The sequence below is a fragment of the Astatotilapia calliptera genome, chromosome 9, assembly GCF_964374335.1.
Source record: "Astatotilapia calliptera chromosome 9, fAstCal68.1, whole genome shotgun sequence".
NCBI classification, from domain to species: Eukaryota; Metazoa; Chordata; class Actinopteri; order Cichliformes; family Cichlidae; genus Astatotilapia; species Astatotilapia calliptera.
Window position 1 is genome coordinate 18,265,259 of NC_137430.1, and position 22,241 is coordinate 18,287,499.

Consider the following 22,241-nt stretch of genomic DNA (forward strand, 5'->3'; position numbering starts at 1 on the left):
CAGTACCGGTACTAGTTTTATTTTGTTGTATTTATCCGCGACACCTTAAAGGCCGGTCCGTGAAAATATTGTCGGGCATAAACCGGTCCGTGGCGCAAAAAAGGTTGGGGGACGCTGGTTTAGTGTCTGTCAACCATTTAATTAGATGCCAATGACCATTCCTTTGATTAGAAGCACGCGAAGAAAAATGCCGATGTGTATGATGTGGTTTTTTGTGTTGCTTATTGCTCGTTGTTCCTTGGAACCTGTACACATTCTAAACAGCTTTTAAATCAAAAATGATATAAACATTTAGATAATGTTACTCATACCTTTTAATCATTTGTTCTATTATATTCAGGGAGAAATGTGCCACATAATACTCAAGACAATGTACATTAAATAAAAAGATAAATAAAGCTTTGTTTATTGACTAATTTTAACCTAAATCTGTGTTATACTTAACAGTCATTGGGTACACCTGTTCATCCCCATGTTCAAGCAAATATCTAAGCAGCCATCATCTCTAGGGTTCTAGGGTGATCATATTTAGATTTCCAAAAAGAGGACACTTAGCCCAGTCATGAAGAATTTTAATAATACTGTCTGCTTAAAGAAAAGTTTTGTATATTTAAACGATGCCTTCTCTGTGCGGTTAATGAGTGGTAAAATTAAAAAATGTCATATAGGCTTTTACAAGTCAACAAGTGCAAAAAAAAGAGGATGTTTGGTCACCCTAGTTTACACAGAGAATGGTGTGAAAAGGAGAAAATACCCAGAAAGCAGCAGTTCTATGTGGGAAAATGCCTTTGTTGATGCCCAAAGCCAGAGGAGAACGGCCGGACTGCTTCGAGATGTTCTGCAGAAGAGCATCACTGAATGTACAGCATGTCGAACCTTGACGCAGCAGAAGACCACACCGGGTGTCACTCTTGTCAGCAAAGATCAGCATTGTTTGTATTGTAGTAAAAGTGCACCAATGTGCAAAACACTTCTGGCTGTGCGTGCAGAAACCAGAAGTCCTGTCAACAACATGTGAACTCATGTTCTGCTCTACAAACAATGATGGGTGCAGTCTTTTATTGCTTATTGTTTCTTTTACTGCAGCTAGGAAAGTTTATTGCTCTAAATTTTTAGAAAACAAAGCGAATTGGGCCTGCTTTAACGGGCCAAAACTCCTACCTCGGCTTCAAATGACAGCACTTCCATGCTGATGACAGACTCAAAGTAGTAAACAGTTAAAGAACAGCGGAGGCTGATTTTTATTAGTTCTGTGAGAACAGGCAGTTCACTTCAATGAACACAGAAAACAAAATCCAGATTGATGATTATGTTTTAAATTACAGTTACCATAAAAAGGACCCACATAAACCTCCCCGGGTGATTCTGCTGAGGAGTCCTCACAAAAAGGGTTTAATATGGAGCTTCTCCATAATTATAGCCTACCACGTGTAGCGGCAGTGTAGAATGAAGTACTAGCTACTTATGCAGATTTCGTCCTCTTCATGTGAAAGTTCAAAAAGTATATAATACGTTTATCTGTGGAAAACTCAAAAGCATTTAACGTAATTAGAACATTTCACAAACAGGAATTAAACACTGGTTTCCTTTCTCATAACACCAAAAGGCCTTACAGTTTAACCAACCTGCACACACACACTGTCCACAAAAAGTCATACCCAGTCTTTCTATACACATCGTTTTCCCCATGTCACACATTCTCATGATATTGGGACATTTCAAACAACAAATGACTCTATATGCCTTCAAAGCGTACCTCCCACCAACCATAGATTTATTTGTGCTGTACGTCAAGATAATTCCCAGTCTGTTCAGTTGTAAATTAGGACATGGGTCAGCCTGCTGACCATTGATGGTGGTCTGGATCTCACGGTAAGTACAGCGGTGGCTGTTGCTATGCCTGGGTGGCCCTTACAGTTGCTTTGGACCTGACGTATAAAGCCTGCACAATATGCACACTTTAAGAAGATGCTGAGGGTTTCATATTCCGCAGAGAAGTATTAACGATAAGCAATTTGATCTCTCTCTGATTGTGCGGCATAAAACTGACAATCACAATCATCTTTGCGGTAAGCATAATATCATATAGCTACAATCTGAAATATGATACTACGCAGCGCGAGGGTGTGGGTAATTTTATGTACAGAGACATTGGCAAACACAAAAAGCAGAGGAGAAAGGATCAGAGTGCTTATTTTGTGCGACATCTGTGGCAGTAATTGAAGTCCTCATCTCTCAGAGTGTCTTGCCTTTTTCCAGAACTCCTCATGCCTTGAAATTTGGCTGACACAAAACATGAAAGCCTGGAGGAGACACATGAACTCAAGAGAAAATATTGATAGTATAAACGGAGCTAACATGCCTGCGATCAGTGGAACAAGAACAGACAGCAGTCACATTCCCGAATGTTTTTCCAACATAGGGAAAATGGAATATGAAATACGAAAATTGAAATACACAAAGCGATACATTTCCCTTCTCTGTTAGGAAAATATTGTTTATGGTGTTATAAAGATTATATCAAGGCACCACTGTGAGTTAATTATGCCATGTCCTGAAATTTTTCCACAGATCTGCGAGAAACCACATCCTCTTTCCAAAGAGCACACAATGTGCTAGAATGCGCGGGGCATTAATTCACATGCCATGTTTTACAGGATGGGAGTTTTGAAGTGATTAGTCTTCTTACACATCCTTTTTACAGGAATCAGCCGTTGTGAAATGAGGCTGGAGATCTGAGTAGTTTGCAACCACATCCCGAGGGACAGACTCGAAAGCTGGCATTGCTCGGCGTACCTTACCGCAAAACTCAGTGGGGTTTGAGTGAAGGGATCAGACTGTCAGACTGAAGGCTGTGTCCGTGGTGCGCCTGTCTCTGGAGCTGACGTTGTCTGTGTTACTCTCAGACAGCCACAGTTTAACTAACAAGTGCCCAGGCAAACACAAGAGGCAGCGCGGTAAAAGGTCACGTCTCTGTGCAGAACCTCCATGTACGTAAGAGACGCATAGTTAAACGCTGGGGAAAAGATGGGGGAAAGTGGATTAAACCAGGACTTCATTATTACACGTTATGTTTAGAGTTAATCTCTATGCACCACTGGAGGTCCTTGCACAAGGAACAGGCTGCATCTGGCCCAACTTTTCAAAGGTTGTCATGCATGGCACACAAAAAGTACGCAAAGTACGGCTATGAATATAGTGGATGTTATCCTTCATTTCTGTGGACTCATATTTGGTGGAATTTTTAGGACCGTTTAAGTATCATAAGAGTTTAATGACTCACTACGAGGATGTGTGTACTCTCCTTTTTTCTTTTTTGTTTAAGGATTGATTTGGAAGGAGTAAAACTAAAATTCTTTCCTGGAGTTTATAAGAACTCGTTCAACCTGATGATGGGGACAATGAGGCGTGTTGTATTACAAAATTCTCCCAAGCGCCTCATCCGTTGAGGCCAAGTTGTTTTTGTTTCTTTTCATTTTGGCTTATTTCTGGGGAAATTTTTGAACAAAACTGCCTCGAGCTTTAGGGGGTAAAAACTCCTCTTTCAGTGCTTTTCCCCCCTCCCAGGTTGAAATTCAGAAAGCGCTAAATAAAAATAGCAGAACAAGGTGTGTTACACTGGGGTAGAAAATAGAACAAGTGCACCAAATCAATATAACAGCATTCCACGGATACCCTTCAGAACTTGCGTATCTTTAAAAAAAACCCACACAAAATCTTTCACCAGTGCATTTAATAAACACTATCCTAACATAGGTGTGCTGCCTTGACAGTGTGAATATGCCACAGGCCTAGAAAAAGTCTACCGACAACAAAATGCATCTGTTTGCTGGACTCCATGTAGAATTTCAGTAGCATGCTATAGAGCAAACAAAAATAAATGGCATATTTCATACTCTCAAGTCATATTTTCACATTTTTATCGTACAGTTACAGTACAATGTGTATGAAATATCTGTGAAAAAGTATACAATCTTTTTCTTTCCTATCTATGAATTATAAAAATAATTGTCTGTGTATTCACATATTCAAAATGTCCAGCGGTTTGCATAATAGTTTGATTGGATCAATGTCTCTGGTCTCCGTCACTATAGGCCTGTGAAAAATGAAAGACAAAAACATCAGTCTCCTAGAAACCAAAATCAGACACATTTAACCGCTAATAAGAATAATAACTGGGGCAATTACTTTGAAACAGCCGTTTAATATTTGAGCATGTCATGGACAAACATGAGGTGGAAAATTAGACTTAGTGTTGCCCAGTGGAGGTTCCAGTGACCATATTTCACAATATAGAAGAGTTGTGGGAGAGCAGTGAGCTTTGAGTTTGGTTGCTGTGGCAATGCTCTGGCCTCTCTGATAGCCAAGCAGCAGCAGCAGCCTGTTCTCAGATCTGCCTCCAGACTGGCACACTGACACTGGGAGCTGTGGGCACCTCCGGAGCCACAAGAAGGAGAACCGCAGACAACCTCAAACCAGACAGACTTTCTCCTTCTCCCAAATGTTGACGCTGTGACTTGACGCTGTCTGCTGCGTGTAAACTCACAACCCAAGTGACTTAATGGAATTGGGCAACAGCGTCTCCACACACAGGCAGCCTCCGCCAATCGCATTTGAGAGCCGCTGTGCCCTCCATTTAGCCTGTGACTGTAACTGAATGGACCGTAAATGAAGGTGGAGGCTACCAACTCGCCCATTGGTAGTTGTTTGGGAAACATAATGTGGCTCTAAACATGAGCTCACTGACAGACGCTGAGGCTCTCTCAGTTTGAAGCAGTTACTTACAGCAGCAGAACTCTTGACATAGTTTGCAGGCGGTGGCAAAATTATGCAACACATTAGAGACTGTCTCTTAAGGTTAAAACATCTACCTGTTCAGATTCTCACCTGAAAACACGGATCTCTTATTGGCGTCTCGTGAACCACCTGTGAAAGAAACGAATAAATGTCACGCAGGACGACGGCTCTTATTTGAAGTTACAGTAATGCAATACAATAAACGTTTATAGGCATTTGTGGCTTTGACAAAAAAAAAGTATTAGCATGGTTCGTTTGAAATATCTTTTTATACAATGACTGACCCATAGTAGGTGTCACATTAAGCACTAGGCTGGCAGTGAGGTTGGCGTATTAGTGCTGAGCTCATTTAGCACCATTTACTGCACTACACTACACACACATGTAGACTCGGTTTCACAGGCTTGGGTTAAGTAAGTCTAGCCTTGGACTAAAAACCTTTTTCAGCAGAGATCCTCTCTGATTTTTATTCTTTTAGTCTAGGACTAACCACTCGGATAGAGTTTCTAAAGTAATCTCTATTCAAAATTACTATATTCTATATTATATTACTATAGTAATCTATATTCAAAATTATACACATGCAAGAAAATCAGAATTTTACTGGTATTGCACAAATTTATATATTGTCAAAGTGCAAGCTGCAACTAAGTTCATGGCCTGACACTACCCTATAACAAAACGTAAGAAAAATATCCATGCTTTTTTCCACCTGTCTAGCTTTATTTTGTTTTCCAATACTTCTCCTGGCTTCTCTGCAAATTTTATGACTTTTCAGTTTTTTTTATGATCATGCAAACTCTCGTAGTCTAAAACTTTAACTATAGCTTTACACTAAACCTGTCAAACTCTAGCCGACAGCTATTTTTGCTTAGTACAAAGATTGAAAATAAGAGGTAAAACCCTTGCTTACTAATATTTTTCATGTGTCAGATTTTGCACACAAACAGCCAAAATGACAGGACCCAATTTAGCTTTAGCCGTGTTAGCAGACAGAGACTTTAACCTGAATCAGAATCAGAAAGGGTTTTATTGCCAAATGTTGAGCGGGTTTACAACATTAGGAAATTGCTGCGGTGCTTCAGTGCAAACATGCTGTCATAAATACTGTTATAAATTAAGCTTAAATGGACATGAAAATAAAAATGAGAATAAGAATTAAAAGTGCTAAGTAGATAGATATATACATGATATATACATGAGTGCAGGTGGTGATCAGTGCCAAACATGGAATGATGCAGTGAACACAGCGTAGGGAAGCCTTTCTGTGTGGAGTTTGCTTCAGTCTGTTAGCTCTGTTCTAAACTGGTGACTTGTCCAGGGTGCACCCTGCATGTAACAGCTGGGATTAGATTCTAGGCACTTTGTGATGCTGAACCCGATAGGCAGAAGAAAATGGATGGATATTAACCCAAAGTAGCCAGCTGCAGTTTCAGATTTAAGAGCAGCAAGATAGAAAGCATAATGAGCTATACTAAGGAGATGCATGTTGTTTTATATATGTAAATGAAGATCACTGACTATGTCTCCATGTATGTAAACTATTTAGATCCAGTGACATGCACCCCATATTGAAAAACACATACAATGAGAGCACTTCAATTTGTTTTTATTTGAAAATGATTTGAAGCAATTCCTAAATAAGCAAACATTAGAAGTTTGCTTTGCCTCTTGCTTTGTTTATAGGCTGTGATTTTAAAAAATCTTTTTTTCCCCAATCGCATATTTAGCTGTCAGTGCAGCTGCTGTTTAACAGTATTATTTCATAGGTCAAAAAATTCCCAGGAAAAAAAAATTGGATAAAGAGCGCAAAAGTGCTCTCTGAAAACAATTTTAATGCCTTGCACTGACTAATACAATCGCTCACATGCACATACGCAAATGCACACAAACCAGATTTCAGTGAACAGTCCCAGTGGGTCCTCTCTCACGCCAGAAAGTGCTTTGTCACGTCTTGTGGCTCTTTTTCTCTGTCAGTCTCCCTCTCCCCTGTCTGAGCCACGTCTAATTCAATATGCGGTTCATATCCTTTCTCAGCATTGCCATTACTACTGCCAAGACTTAGAGCAGACCCCCAGGGGCTATTAGGAAAATCCATCCATTTATTGTGCAAGATACACATTTGGCAAAACAACGGCCCTCTAGAGGAACTTGTCAGAAGAGTTATATTTCCATGTGACAACCATTCGCCTGCTTGATCTTTTGTTTGACTGGAATTCTTGTTTCATAGCATCAATGAAAGCGGTCTTTTTAAGTCCCACATGCACTTAATTTTCACTTTGTGTAGCTGATGATTCTTTGTTTGCTGAGAAAACAGGGCTTAGTTATTTTCAGAGCGTTGTCTTTTATCATTTAACTCATTCAGAAATTGGAAGCGTCTTATTTTTGGCTAAGCAGTCACAGGACCTCAGCGTGCCAGTGTTGGTCTGCAGCGCTCTGTACATCCAGCACATTGGTCCACTTCAAGAAGCTTTGACAAATACAACAAAGGATAGCGTGAGATTTGGTTTGAGCACTTGATCAGGTTGTAATTGTGGAAACATGTTGGATGGCCCAAAAGGAAAAGATTTCATCGAATTTTGTCTGATTTTTAATGATCCAAGGAGAATTTATCATAATGCTTTAAATATACTGGGCATATTCATGTTTCCCCAGAGGATGAATCTCTCAGTTTGCATGGGATATTTCATGATTTACTCATTTATTTGTTCGTTTCATGCGCTGTTAGGAAATCTTCAGAGAGCATATTCATGCTCTCAGTGACATAAACCCTACTGATTTTGTCTTGACCGTGTCGCCTTATGTCAGTGCCTGTATTGGAATAAGTATCAGAATGTCTTACTGAGTGGCTTTATAGTATAGCCCAACTTAAAGGTCCCAAATCCATTTGCGGTTACTTCAGGAAGGGCATCAAATCAAAAATGCAGGGCTACCCGCTGTGGTGACCCCTTGGGAATAATTGCGCAGCCAAAAATAAAGTCTTCTACTGATAAGGCTGTTATAACATTTGAAGCATTTCAGTCCAGTCCATTTATATTTCTGATACAGCAGACCTGCAGGAATATGTAATGTTTACATGACTGATTTGTCATTTAATGCAGCTACAATAACTTAAAAGTCTCTCAGGACCTAAGACATTTATCCATATGTTAATCAGTCATAAGGCAGTATAAATCTGACAGTTTCTTAGCGGATCACAGTGAATTGAAAAGTACTTAGTTTCACTCCGGCGAGCATGTGATTATCAGACCATACCACCACATGCACTCATTTGATTTATGGACCAGAACTTTCAAGGAGGTCTGATTTAATTCTGCCATGTTCAAAGCCAGAGTAACACACTGCACCGCATCCAAGCCAGGCCATTACTTTGACTCGATTTATGACTTTTTAAGCAAAAAAAACAAAAAAACCCCTACACATCTATGTGTTGGATTTTGATAAAGATATATTTCCTACAGGTGCCAGGAAAGGAAATTGTACATGACAACATCCCACCCTTTCAGAACCTCTCCAGGATTTCACCCAGTGATGAAATATGGAAATTAGCATGAGTCAGCCGTTTTGCTCCGTTGCAGAATTTTACAAGGAATATGTTTCTATTGCCAGTTTAATCCAACAGTTAATCATTGTGGTAAAGTGACTGTGCAGTGATGAAATGAACGTCACGTCTCACAAAGAAAAAAGAAAAAAAAAAGTCAGTGGAAAGGTAAAAACATTAGAGGTCCAGATTTGTAAACGGTGCAAATGAAAGCTTCTAAAAAACTCCCAGTAACTGAGATGCACTGTGGATGTTTGGTCTCGCCTGCATGAGGGGAAAAAAGAAAGAAGAAAGGTAGAGCAAGAAAAGTAACTCACTTTTATCCTGTTCTGGAGGGTCCAGGATGTCACTGTCTGTGTCACTAGGAATATGCCAAGGCTGTCTGATGGCCTGTAACTGCTGGTAAAACTCATCCTGAAATGGAAAAACAGATCATAATAGAAGAGAAATAATAGAGGATGGTAAAATATATACTCTGCAGATAGATGGACAGAACAAAAGAGAAATGGGAAAACAAGATTAGGAAAGACAATCTAGGCCAGCCTGTCCGTTTAGCAAATCTGAACTCTTAAACAAACTGAAAATGGAAACAAATCTTCAACCGGCTTATGGTTGTCATTGTATTAATGACTATGTATTCATAATTGTATTCAATACTGAACATTTGGAACCCTAACCCATCAAAAAGTGCAAAAGTCAAGAAATAAAAATGTACAAAACTAGTTGAATACCAAGAACTGTGTCAGTGCGTCCCAGGGCAGCTGTAGCTACAATGTAGCTTGCCATCACCAGTGTGTGAATGTGTGTGTGAATGTGTGTGTGAATGGGTGAATGACTGAATGTAGTGTGAAGCGCTTTGGGGTCCTTAGGGACTAGTAAAGCGCTATACAAATACAGGCCATTTACCATTTACCATAATGAGCACACATATACGGTGAAATATATACTTTATATCCAAGAAGCCACTGCTTATGTCTTCATATTTTGCTTCTAAGGAGCCAGACTTTCTCTCCAGTTTTAAAGAGCCATAGTTGTCGAGCATTCCTGAAGGTCTTTCAAAGTTTTCTTTGGAAATTGGCTGCTTTTTCACTTCCTTCAGTCCAGTCCTTGTACCAAACCATTTTCAGAGGAATGTTTACTCTTGGTTGTTAAGTCACTGACCTATATTAATAGGTCATTGAAGCCCCCTCAAGGGATGAATCAGTGTTGTACCCCTTAGAAGTAACAAAAACAGGGGGGGGAAGAGACAGAAAAGACCTGACACAGGACCCAAAAACTGCTTCTGGCCCATCAGTTGATCCATCTACTGTTCACTAAAGTCTCCTCAGAAATGGTCTCAGTGGAAGAGCGGCTGTTAAGAACCATTCTTAAAGAGGGGAAACAATGGCTGGGGTACTCAAGTTACACAAGATCTGGACTGAAAATCAGTAGCAAGAGGTCTTGTGAGTTAAATTTCTCTAACTAGAAATATATGTTAAAAAAACAAAAACGATTTTCAATTTTTTTGTAGTTTATTGCACTTTTTTGCAATTTATGTAATTACTATGCACTTAATGCATACATATTATTAAAATTTGGGCTATAATGGTTGTATTTATGTATAGCAACTTGAAATGCTCCCAAAAATGGCACTACAGCATGTAAAAATATAATATAAGCTCTGGCGGACTTGGGTCTATGGTAGGTCTTAAAGGGTTCATGAATAAAATTTGGCATTTTTGGTTCAAATCATCATCTATATGTACGGAGGACTTTAGGAGAGAGGTACAATGGTGAATGTTTACATCCTATCTGTGAAACACATTGGAGGCTCTGCAGTGGTTGGTGACTGCGAGGGACCTTGGCAAAGTTGATCCAATTATGAAAGCAGACAATTTTAAACACACCAGCAATGCAGTAAAAGCATACCTAGATGAAAAAACAAACAAAAAAACAAACAGTGAAACCCTAGCAGTCCTGGATTGGCCTCCCCAGAGCCAGAATTTAACATTATTAAAGCAGTGTTGCATCATCAGGGGCGATCGTGGCTCAAGAGTTGGGAGTTCGCCTAGTAATCGGAAGGTTGCCGGTTCGAGCCCTGGCAACCTTCCGATCTGGTTGGACAGTCTCGGTCTCGACAGTCTCGGTCGTTGTGTCCTTGGGCAAGACACTTCACCCGTTGCCTACTGGTGGTGGTCAGAGGGCCTGGTGGCGCCAGTGTCCGGCAGCCTCGACTCTGTCAGTGCGCCCCAGGGTGGCTGTGGCTACAATGTAGCTTGCCATCACTAGTGTGTGAATGTGTGTGTGAATGGGTGGATGACTGGACGTGTAAAGCGCTTTGGGGTCCTTAGGGACTAGTAAAGCATACTACAGGATGGTAATGGTAAATACAGGCCATTTACCATCATTTTGACAAAAAAATAAAATAGAAAGATAGCAAACATCCAAAAAAGAGCTTTGAATGTCCTTCAAGAAGCCTAGAGAACTATTCCTGAATACCAATTAAAGAAAACACAAGAAAGCTAGCATTTATATCCATTGTTTTCTCTTTTAAGAGGTTAAAGATTCTCTCACTCTGGAACCTGGCCTCACTTTAAGGCTTCAGTTCTTCTACCTGGGACCAGGTGGCCTTAATAAAAGCCGACTGGGTGCAGTAGTGTTTTGGATAATGTGACTAGGTGTCAACTGGCATAACTGTCAGATTACACAAAGGCATTGTAAAATTCCTGCCCCACCATTAATAAAACCTTCAAAAAAAGGCTCATATTTAACAGTCCTGCTGTTAAGTAGATCATGAAAGGAATATAAGAAAGAAATCCCAATGAAAGTTCCCCTTTTATGCCAGACTCATTTTTCCACAGTGAAGTGACATCCTACTGTACAGACCTCCACGACTTTCTGCTAAACCCCACACGAAGTGGTGTGTGCCCGCAAAGGATTTGCACGTGTAATATTTTGTGCTCCTGGTGATCTCGCTCATATTTCTTTCTGAGGAAAGGCTCTCAGCTTCAGTGCCCGGCTTTACTTTTTTGGCTTTCAGCACACAAGTTCACTCTCAAGATGCTAAAACCTTTTCAGACCATGACCCAATTTTTATGACAGTTTTATCCTTGCAATGTGAAATATAACATGTAGAACTACATGTCTCATTAAGTGCTTGCATGACTTGTAAAAAACAAAAGTTTCAGTGTGGGGTCTTACCTCAGACAGATAGGCCCGTAGGCTGGCACCAAGGGTATCTGTGCTGCTTAGCCCTGGAGGGGTGAGCAGCGGTCGGGTAAGTATTGGCTGACTTGTGGGTGTAACAGGGCGGCTCCGCGACCTCCTGAAGGTCACCTCTTTATAAGAGCCGGAGTTAAAGGTGGAGCGTGTCAGCAAACTATTTGGGGTTATGGGCCTGCTGGGTGTTCTGGGGGTTTGAGTCCTGCTCCCAGGGTTGCTAGGAGACTGAGTCCTACCCATGGTGAGGGTCGTGGTCTTGGGGCTAAGCAAGGGGAGGCCCACACCACAAGACTTCCCCGTAAGGCTACCAGCTGGAGACTGGGGCCTGGACACGAGGCTGGGGAGGGGAAGTGTGTCAGGTAGAGTTCTGTGGCGCACTGGGGTGTGGTATAGGCTGCTATGTGGATTATTGGAGCTTCGGGTGGTCATCTTTCCCACTTCTGCCAGCTTTGCCAGGTCCTTCTCAACCTCTGGAGAAAGAAAGGCAATAATCCAAGTCAGTATCCAAACGCTTAAGGAGTAAATTTCCTATTTAAATCCTATGGTATACACACACATTGAAATAAAATTGACTTTATTTAAAGCCACGAAAATGCCCATAATAATTTTTAAGATAACTCTCCCAAATAACTCTGGAAAAGGAACTTTTAACATACCAGCAGGCTTACTTTGAGTTTTATTCATCGACTGATTTGACTAATGATTCACAAACTTTACTGTGGGCGAGACTGCTTGGGTTAATCCCTTTTCTCGGCAATGATGACAATATTTATAGACCTTATAAACTGTGGTGAATCCAGCTTCCTCTGTCAGAAAATGTCCCAAGTTGATACAGTAAGTGCAGCATGGCTGTATTTCTTCCCTTCTTCCTGACAAAAACACATTAGGCTGCTGCTCTGGTAGTCTCGAAAACATTTTTGTTTATAAAAAAACGCGACGCTGCCAACTTCTGTGATCAACATCTGGGTCATTTTTTCCATGTTTTCTGCTTTCGTTCCAGATCTTGACAATCGGGATTCAACAAACTGGGAGTTATCATTTAAGAGGCATGATTTAGAGGAATGACTCACTCGAGGTAGAGGGTACTTCTGGAAAACTGTATGTGTGACGTTAGATAAATAACAAGAGCAAGCAACAATTATTTCACAAACTCAAACTTCCATGTTTTTGAGCAAATTTCAGCTTTCCTGGGTTTTACAAACAACATTTGCAGAAAACATGAAACATGTGCTTCTATTCACTGACAAATATCTATTTAGTATGCAAACAGAAAATGCCTGTAATGCTATCCTAAATTTAGCTTTTGGACATTACTCCGGAAGATTCTGTTTGTTTAAAATCAGACAGTGCTGCACAAAATCCTTTGGGGATCAAATGCATATAATTATTTGACATGCCTGAGTGGATTGCTGTTTATGTGCTTAAGCAGCTCAGCGTGCATAGAAGTAAACCTTCATTTGAGACACAATGCTGAACATATGCTGCTTGTTGTTGGTTTTATGTGTTCACTAACTTGTGTCCTGCGTGATGTTATGTGTGTGTGTCTGTGAACCGTTAAACTTTACAGACGTAATAATTTCTAAATTATAAGAGCAGCGGGTCCTCAGAGTTTTACTGCCTGAATGCCAACACACACTCGGAGGACACTTCATTAGGTACACATGTTCAGTTTCTTATACTGCAGCTGTCTCATCAGCCAATTGCATAGTAACAATTCAATGCATTGAGGCATGTAGAGATGGTAAAGACAAGCTGTTGGCATTCACACTGAGCATCAGCATTGGAAAGGAAGCTGATTTAAGTGGCTTTGAACCTGGTTTGGCTGTTGGTGCCAGATGTGCTGGTCTAAGTATTTCAGAAACTGAAACTCTCTCGAGTTTACATAGAGTGCCGTGAAAAAAAGAATATATTCAGTGAGCAGCAGTCTCAGTCTAATGTCAGAGGTCAAGAGAGAATGGCCAGACTATTAAAGCTCTTAGGAAGGCAACAGTAACTCAAATAACCCCACATTACAACCAACATATAAAATCTCTCTGAATACACATCAAATTTAGCCTTAAAGTAGTTGGGCTACAGCAGCAGAAGACCACCCATGTCAGCTAAGAGCATGAAACTGAGGCTATATTTCGCATGGACTAGAAATCTGACAAAAAAGATTCGAAAAAGTTTGCCTGGTCAGATGAATCTCAACACATTCTACACATTAGTAACAACTAATGGGCAGAAATTGGCAAATTTTATTAATGGGCCAAAACGCGAAAGCTGAAATGGATGAAGGAGGAAGTGAGACGGGGAGAGGAGAAGGTGGCAGCCTCAGAGGCTAATATTGAAAGACATCTGTGGAGTTGAGAGTAGCTTGGTCACTGCTGAGGACGAAGCAATCAAATTACGGTAAACACTCAACCGTGCGTGCTGTTCAAGGCAGGTCTTGACATCAGCTTTTGGCAGTGGCAACACTGCTGTATGCACTGTAACCATGTGCTAACCTCCACAGCTGGATCTTGACCATAACACCAAAGGATAAATAAGTGAATACCTTTAGACTGCAGTGAAATAAATAATACAAACGTGCAAAGTAAAGTACAGGATATAATGATTTCCCGCTTTAAGTCCTTAATCACCCACACACTATGTCCACCCACACTGATGGCTGATATTATTTTAAAAAGCTGTAAACAGGATGTATTCCGTAGTTCCCATAAAGCTTATATTTTCATCTTGAGGTATTTACCAGTATAATGATAAACACCACATGTCTTTGCTCTAAATACCCCCCCACCACCACACACACCGACACACACAGAAATGGACATTCGACTCCAGCTACCTAACAGTAAAGAGTAGCCTATGAAAGGCAGTTTTAATTTTAAACTGACTTTGTTAAACACAGGAATACTTTAACATATCTCAGTGACACTGATATAAAGAGACATGCCATCAAAATTCATATACTATGAACCTTGAGTTTGAACCCAAACGCAAGTAACAACAACAGGGAAAAGAGGGTAGAAAATGAGACAGAGGGGGACAGAAAGAAAACAAGAAGAAATAGAAACAGATCTATTAAAGTCTTTGATCCAAAAGCAGTTGCATGTGGTGAGCGAGTACAAGGCCCTAGCACGCTATACGACCATTCAGAACTCATGAAATCTTTATTGGATCCTTCCACTGAAAATAAACAAGTGCGCTAAAGACATGTCATTTGTCAGCAGGCTTACAAGTATACAATATACTGTTTGCTTGACGAAATTAAAACGCTACCCTTTAGTCCTTGGATTGATAACGTACAAATAATGTGAAAGAAATGCACATTCCTCACACGGTGTGAATGGAAGTAAAATTAAAAGTTGGCAACGCGGTCTTGGAAAAATTCTTGGGATTATTTACTTTTACTCTGACGAGATATCCCTGGCTCTAAATGGGGGAAATTTTCTTTTACAAAAGCCTTTGTCACTGATGAATTGAGCAGTTTGCGATGTTTTGTACAACGGATGAGGAGGTTATAGGTATTATATAAACACAGCTTTCAGACTCGGGCCCCTCCCTGGCCTCAAACAAGCGAGAGTGAGGGAGCAAATGTGGTCAAGCAAGCTAAGGACTGAAAGGCAAAGCGGTGAATCAGGAAGATGAGGGATTGTTTCCTGATTGTTTCAGGGTGGTTTTGTTCAAATAAAAACAGTCACACCTCTGCACCAGCTCAAGAGAAAGGGCCAAACGCCGATGGAGTGCATGTTTCATGACTGGAGGGCAATGAAACCACTGCCGCCAAAAAAATGCCCCAAACACAGCAAGTTCAGAAGAAAATACAGACAGAGGAAAGGGTGTCTGCATATAAATACACATCTGCACACTTCAAGGTAATAACTGAGCGGGATTATCTTTGCACGAATCGACAAAATTATGTATACTTATACACTTGAAGTGTGCTAATACATTAACTACTTAGGTATTACAGACATTTTTATACATAGACCCTCATTTTCAGAGGCCCAAAACTAAATTTAGGCAAATAAATGATCTGAACTTGATTTCGTGTTGAGCTTACATTTTTGAACTAGTTATTTGCACAAACTCTCAATATGGGGCCCAAAGAGATGTTGATGCAAGTAAAGGAGGTCAGTATTAGGCTGATAAACCTTAAATATTAAAACTTTAGAAGTGGACATATCAGCAATCAGGCTCAGCAATACTAAAATACCAGGTAGACCACAGAAGATGAAACGGCTAAAGACATATAGCCAAGTCAAAAACACTCTTGAGGAAGTAGGTGTATCATTTAAATTTCAAGTCTATAAGCAAGAGATGCTTTCATTAATGTAAATACAGAGGGTTTACAGTATGGTGCAGACCACTGGTCACAATCAAGAACAGAAAAACATCGAAAAGAGCCTGGACAGTTTTAGGGGGAAAAAAATGCCTCCAAACTGAGATTAACTTGCACTACAATGATGGGAAGAGAAAAGTGTGGCAAAGGAGAGAAACAGCTCATGACCTGAAGCATACCACATCATCCGTCAAACATGGTGGAGCCAGTATTGTAGCATGGTCATGTATGGCTGCCAGCAGAACCGAGCCACTCGTGTTTATTGATGATGTGACTGCTGATAGAAGTAGCAGGATGAATTGTTAAGTGTATGGGGCTACGCTCTCTGCTGCGATTCAGCCAAATTCTGCAAAAGTCATTGAAGAGCGATTCACAGTGCAAATGGATAATGGCCTGAATCGTACTACAAAAGCAGCCCAAGAGTTTCTTAAGACAAGGAAATTGGATATTCTTCAACAGCCAAGTCACTGACCTGATCTCAACCCAACAGAGCATAGCTTTTCAGCTATTAAATACAAAACTGAAGGCAGAGGGACCCACAAGCAAGCAGCAACCATAACGCAACTGTAAACCGTAAAAATGATGCTAGTTTGTCCAATTGCCTTTGAACTTCTTAAAATGGGTGACTGTGTAATTTCTAAATGATTAATCCAATGCTTTTGTTAAATCTGTTGAATTAGAGTAAAACGGAAAGTCTGCAATTCAATCATATATTGATTGTTTGAATTAAAATACCCCGTGGTGGTGTACAGACGCAACATTACAAACAAAAACTGTCCAAAACTGTCCAAAAACCTCTGTCTCTGCAATATTTCCAAAATGTACTCTTGCGCAACTGTGTGAAAAAAAAAAAAGAGTCCCAGATTTTAAGCCCTATGGGAATGTCCCCAAGAGGGTTATGGACCCCCAATCAATCCTCTACCTAATCACACGAGCCAAGGTGTGACAACGGGTGTGCGTCACAATCAGTCACTGTGAAACCTGGCCCCACCCTATGTGATTTACTGAGGTCAAATGGCCCAGGATGTGAGTGGGCGTTAAGGCTTCTGGGAAGGGATCTCAAAACTGGATTATAGATGGGAGACAGTTGGTGTTGTAAGCCGTCGTCCTCTGTTCAAAGATGGTTGTTCACAATCGACATCATTACTTCTTTTCTGTGCAATATGTGAACACAGGCATCTTCGAAATAGGGGGTCTATGACCCTCTTGGGGGACACCCCCATAGGGCTTAAAATCTTGGACTCTCCAAAAGTTGTCTTCAAGAAACTTAAAGAAGTCCAGACGCTTTTTTTTCCAAGCTACTTAGACTACGATGACCTGGCTGACTGAGAATCTCAGTGAGCACTAACTGGATACATACACTACTCAAATAAATTAAAGGAACACTTTTTAATAAGAGTATAGCATCAAGTCACTTAAACTTGTGGGATATTGATCTGGTCGGTCAAGTAGCAGAGGGGGTTAATAATCAGTTATGGCTTATTGGCCTCCCAGGAACATTTTTGGGCATGCATACAAGCATGTAGAGGCCATACAGGCTACTGACTACCGTTTTGAGTTGCTGAAATGAAATATTAGCAAAACAGACTTGCCTGCCACATCATATTTTCATTTTGTGTTTCTTTTGGTGTTTTTGAATCATTGAATTCAGCCCCTCTGCATGTTGATACTTTTCATTTCCATAAAATGATGTGGGATCCTTTCGTTCCTAACACATTACCCAGTGTACCCATATCAGTGTAGACATCCAGCATGATTTTTTTCCCCATTGAGATTTGATGTGCTTTCAATGTGTTCCTTTAACTTTTTGAGCAGTGTGCATAAGAAAATGTCACAAAATAAAAACACAAACTGGGGAAACAATAGTAGCTCAACAGTGAGGCTCTGGCTCATAATGTGGAAGAGATTTAACAGCTAATAAAGGCTTTAAAGACTTGGATTAGCTTGTTTAACAGCTTCTACAAAAGGCCTGCTGGGAATCATCAGGCTGACTAGTCAGTATAAAACTAGAAATCAATAACATCTGAAAATTTGGTACATTTTTAACACAAACTTTATCCTTTTTTTTCTTTTTTGGGGTGTATTTACTGTCATTTACAGATGATCTTAGAAGGTCATTCCAGCTGTGACCACTGCTGTTTGACAGAAACAAATTCACTCAGTGTGACCAGCATGTGTTTAATATATCTGGTATGCAAAGAAATCTTTACACACTGTGACGCTGTTAAACAGACTGGGAGGACATGCATATACAAACAAGTGTGTGACACATGACGGTAAATGGCAAGTCTCTCCCTGGCTTCTATTCCACACTTTCATCTGATTCATACTTGATCTTCATGACAACAAAAGCAGTCTCTGAGTCACCCAGACGTCACATATATCAAAGCTCAGCCTTGGACTACATTAAGAATAATCATTTCCAAATTGCCACACAAATTCCATTTCGTCAGACAAATAACACTCCAACAGAGTCAGCCTTCGATCGGCTCATATTGACTCAGCAGCGGGAGTGAGAGTTATTAACTGAACCTGTCAAAACTGAAGCTCAATGGGATTCCTGGCATGTGGAAAACATTTTAATTAGTCTTTCTATTTACTCTCCATAAAGCCCAGGAAGAGCAGAGAGAGATAAGAATATACATATCTCACTATACTAAGCGCACAAAATGCTATATAATTCATTCCCGTGTTATAGATTCATTTGTTCCTGTGATTTAAATAATTCAAAGCCAAAAGATACATCTTGTCCTCACGTTTTGGTTGTGTGCGTGAGTTATATAAGTGTCCCAAAAGAGCAGAACACCCTGTGCAAATAGATTATAATTTCCCTGATCAATAGCTTATAAGAAAAATGTTTAAACCAAAACAGAGACTAAGATAAACAATTGAATTTTGCCAGAACAATCTCTCCCCTGAGCTGGATGAATACATCAGTCTTTTTTTGCTGAAGGTGAGTTGAGTGCATACAGAGAGTCTACACCGAGATGAAAAAATATTCAGTAACTTCAGTCCACATCCACATGTCTGGATGGTTTTACTACAGGGCTTTTAAGTAGGGGATTTGGGGGTTTTAATTTTACTGGAAGTAATTTTTCTCATTAGGACGAATGCTCATATTCTCCACTCTTACGCCATCATTGTGGACATGGATGCGGATATAGACAGCTGCAAATATCATGGGTGGATGCTATTAACTAACTGTTAAGCAGTGAACTGTTCACATATGCATTATATACATTTGAAAGAGATTGATCCAAAGTCAAGGTAATTTCTTTCCAAGAGTTATTGTGCATTTCTTTAAAGACAAAGTAAACAGATGCAGCGGTAACGGACGCCTTCACATGCTATTCTCAGATTCAGATTTCTCTTTGGATTTGTGGTTCATACGCAGTCGATGCCCTTGGTCCACAGTCACAGTGTGGATTTCATTAAAAAACTAACAAACTGCAATGAGCTTCATGTTCAGACCACCCTTGTGGAAAGTGCTCTTATATAAAGTAGTGTATAATCAGCCAATTATTATTGTTCTTGGTGACACTACCTCATGTAAGAGTGACCATCCCCGTGCACTCATTTCATCACTGGCCACTGAGAGAAGGTGAATTGTTTCATGAAACTGCATATGGAAAAGGGTCGCTGCTTGAATTTTAACACTTTGCATATAAGTTACCGATCTTTGACGTTTGTATTTTACTATTAAAGCAAGAGAATGAATTAATCAAAACATGCTAAAACCTTTATACGATGTAATAAAATGGCTCATTTTTTCTTTTTCTGGCTAATCCAGGGCTCCATAAGTCTTAGTTTTTAATTAACCAGGAAATTCCTTCCACCAAAAGCTGTGTATTCTTTTACTGGATAGCCCCCCCACCCCTCAAGTGCTATCTTAATCCCCTTCAGTTATATAAGACTCTATAGCTTTGTATGCCTGCATGTGTGCATGCTGGCACAGTGTTTTTGCTTTCAAAGAAAGAAGGCTTTTTGATCTGCCTCAGTCTCACAATTCATCATTATAGCTAATATCACATACAGACGCACACACACATAAAGCATGCAAACATACACATACAACTGCCTACCAGCAAGCTGCTTGCCCATGTTCTCCAGCTCTTTAGAAAAGAGGGAGTCGCCCAGTAGCAGGCCCGTCTGCCCGACAGAGCTCCCACCTCTCACAGCCTTCAGATCAGCCTCCCAGACAGCCTGACGCTAGTTAGCAAGGAAAACAGAAAGAGAGAAAAAGTCACATTAGAAGAAAGACCCTTCAATTAACTCTTTATATAATTTTCAGCGTTTGCTGGAAATATCTGAGCCATATCTGCTGGGGGAAAAAAAAGAGCCAATTATTATTTTACGAGCTCAAGAAAAACACAAGAAACCACAGCAAGTGTAGATGAAAGCATACATCATGGAGTGCACTGTGTTAACTGAGTGCAGGGTGCTAGACAGTCAGTAGTGGTTCAGAGCATTTTTGTGTAACTATCAGTAAATCTATAGGAGCGTGTATGCACACCAGTCTGCTGGCAGCGAGCCTGGCAGCAGCAAATCTTGCGCTGCCAGTTACGGAGCAATAAATCAGCCACTTTGAATAGTTTCCAGAGTTTTTTTTTAAATAGAGATGATCATATTCTAAAGCATATGAAATGAAAGAAATAAAAAGGCAGATTGGATCACTTATGTGTAGTTGCTGTGTTTGGCCTATTTTGCTCGTACCAATCATGGCCAAGTGTGTGATTTGGAAAGGGACCTGTTAGACAGTCTAAACTTTGCCAAGTTCTTTAATGGCAGCATGCTTAATCCTCCTATTTTTTTTCCTTTGATAGGACGCAAGTGGCCAGATGATCTGTTTCAGTGGACCGAGCGTACATGAGCTCCAAGCACAGGTGAACAATAAAACCTGTCAGCCATAATTCCACCTCCTGTAAGTTTGGTTTACACTAGATAAGTTATGATACCTCTGATGCCAGCACTTACATCATTTGATGTGCTAAGCACTTAATGGGAGACAGAGCTGACTAGACAAAGTGCTGACACAGAGTGAGGTTTGGAGACATCTGGTGATATACATAGAGCGAGGCTTCCAGCAGTCTTTAAAGACAATCCTGGGATAATCCCTTCACAGCAAAACCCGAGCACACGGCTGCGCAATATCACTAAAACAGTGAAATAGTTCAAAATGAAAACATCTTGCGATAATTTTTATGATTTTTATTTTGAAGTGCGAGGTACTTGATCCTATGCACGACAGACTATGAACATAAAACACAAGCCACAAAGTCCAACTTTAATAGAACAAATGTCAGAACACCTGTGACCACTGGAACCAAACCGATTCCACATGAAATCCTAGTTGAGGATAATTGCTTGAACAAGGTTATAAAAGAACACCTGTGAACACACACTTTCCTCCTGGGTTATATCTAATGCAACATAGCTGAGTGTGGTAAAAAATAAACAGTGTGAATGGGAGTGTAGGAAGAGCCGTGTTACCAGTAACGGAAGATGGAGTTGGTGACCTCACACAAACCTCCTATTTGGAAAAAAGACAAGCAAATGCTTTTGATTCGGCGAGAAGAATATCTGGGGGTGTCGGGCCCCGCGACGGACACTGGATAAAGTCAACCTCAAAAAAGCCATTACTCATAAAACTGCAAGATTTAACTTGGCCGAAGGATAAGAAAAGAAGCCTGATGAAGTGCAGAACACGCTTTGGTCAGTTACAACCAAAATAAATTTGTGTGGATCTGATGGTTTCCAGCATGTCTGGTGTGAACCTGGCCAATAACACCACAGAGGAGTGCATGAAACAAGGATGTGTGAGTGTAATGTTATGGGACTGCGTGAATGTCAAAGGTGCATGGACGGTCAGGGCAACTGAATACTAAATGGTGTTTTCATTCAGGGCAGCCACAAGAAGCTCGAGAGGAAAGGAATTTTACAACACGACGGTGTTCACAAACGCACAGGGGACAAGGATCTTTACGGGGAAAACTATGAGCTGGATAAGCGTGTCCTCTCACTAAAATCAAACAGATCCTTTGGAGATCTTCAGTGATAAAACCTCTGCAGCAAAGAGCGACTGAGAAGAACTGTGTGAATAATGAAGGAGTGAAAAACTGGCAACCATCAAACATAAAGGTGGGCAGACAAAATAGCCTTTTTAAAAATAAAAATAAAAAGAAGAAGAAGAAGAAAATTAAAAAAAATTCACTGATCAGATTTTTGGCATTGGGATTGTCCTTTTGGGTTAAGAGGTGTAGTTCTTAACACATTCGTCTTGCAAAAGAAAAATCCCCTGTCTGGAACACAAACTCAGGGGGTCGGCATACTCCTAATGCAGGTCCCATGCCCGGATAAATGGGAAGGGTGCATCATGAA

General features: G+C 40.4%; 1 protein-coding gene across 2 annotated transcripts in view; it reads right to left on the bottom strand.

Annotated features, from left to right (window-relative positions):
• Window positions 1–3,716: 3,716 nt before the first annotated feature.
• c9h8orf34 (chromosome 9 C8orf34 homolog) overlaps window positions 3,717–22,241 on the bottom strand; it is a 70,317-nt gene continuing 51,792 nt past the window's right edge. For both annotated transcript variants that reach the window (XM_080305994.1, XM_080305993.1), the window contains exons 11-15: window positions 19,946–20,072; window positions 11,519–12,009; window positions 8,656–8,752; window positions 4,888–4,926; window positions 3,717–4,096 (exon numbers count right to left, since the gene is read on the bottom strand). In XM_080305994.1, coding sequence (XP_080162120.1) covers window positions 4,089–4,096; window positions 4,888–4,926; window positions 8,656–8,752; window positions 11,519–12,009; window positions 19,946–20,072 — 762 coding nt within the window. In that variant the 3' untranslated portion in view covers window positions 3,717–4,088. The remainder of the gene's footprint in view (window positions 4,097–4,887; window positions 4,927–8,655; window positions 8,753–11,518; window positions 12,010–19,945; window positions 20,073–22,241) is intronic.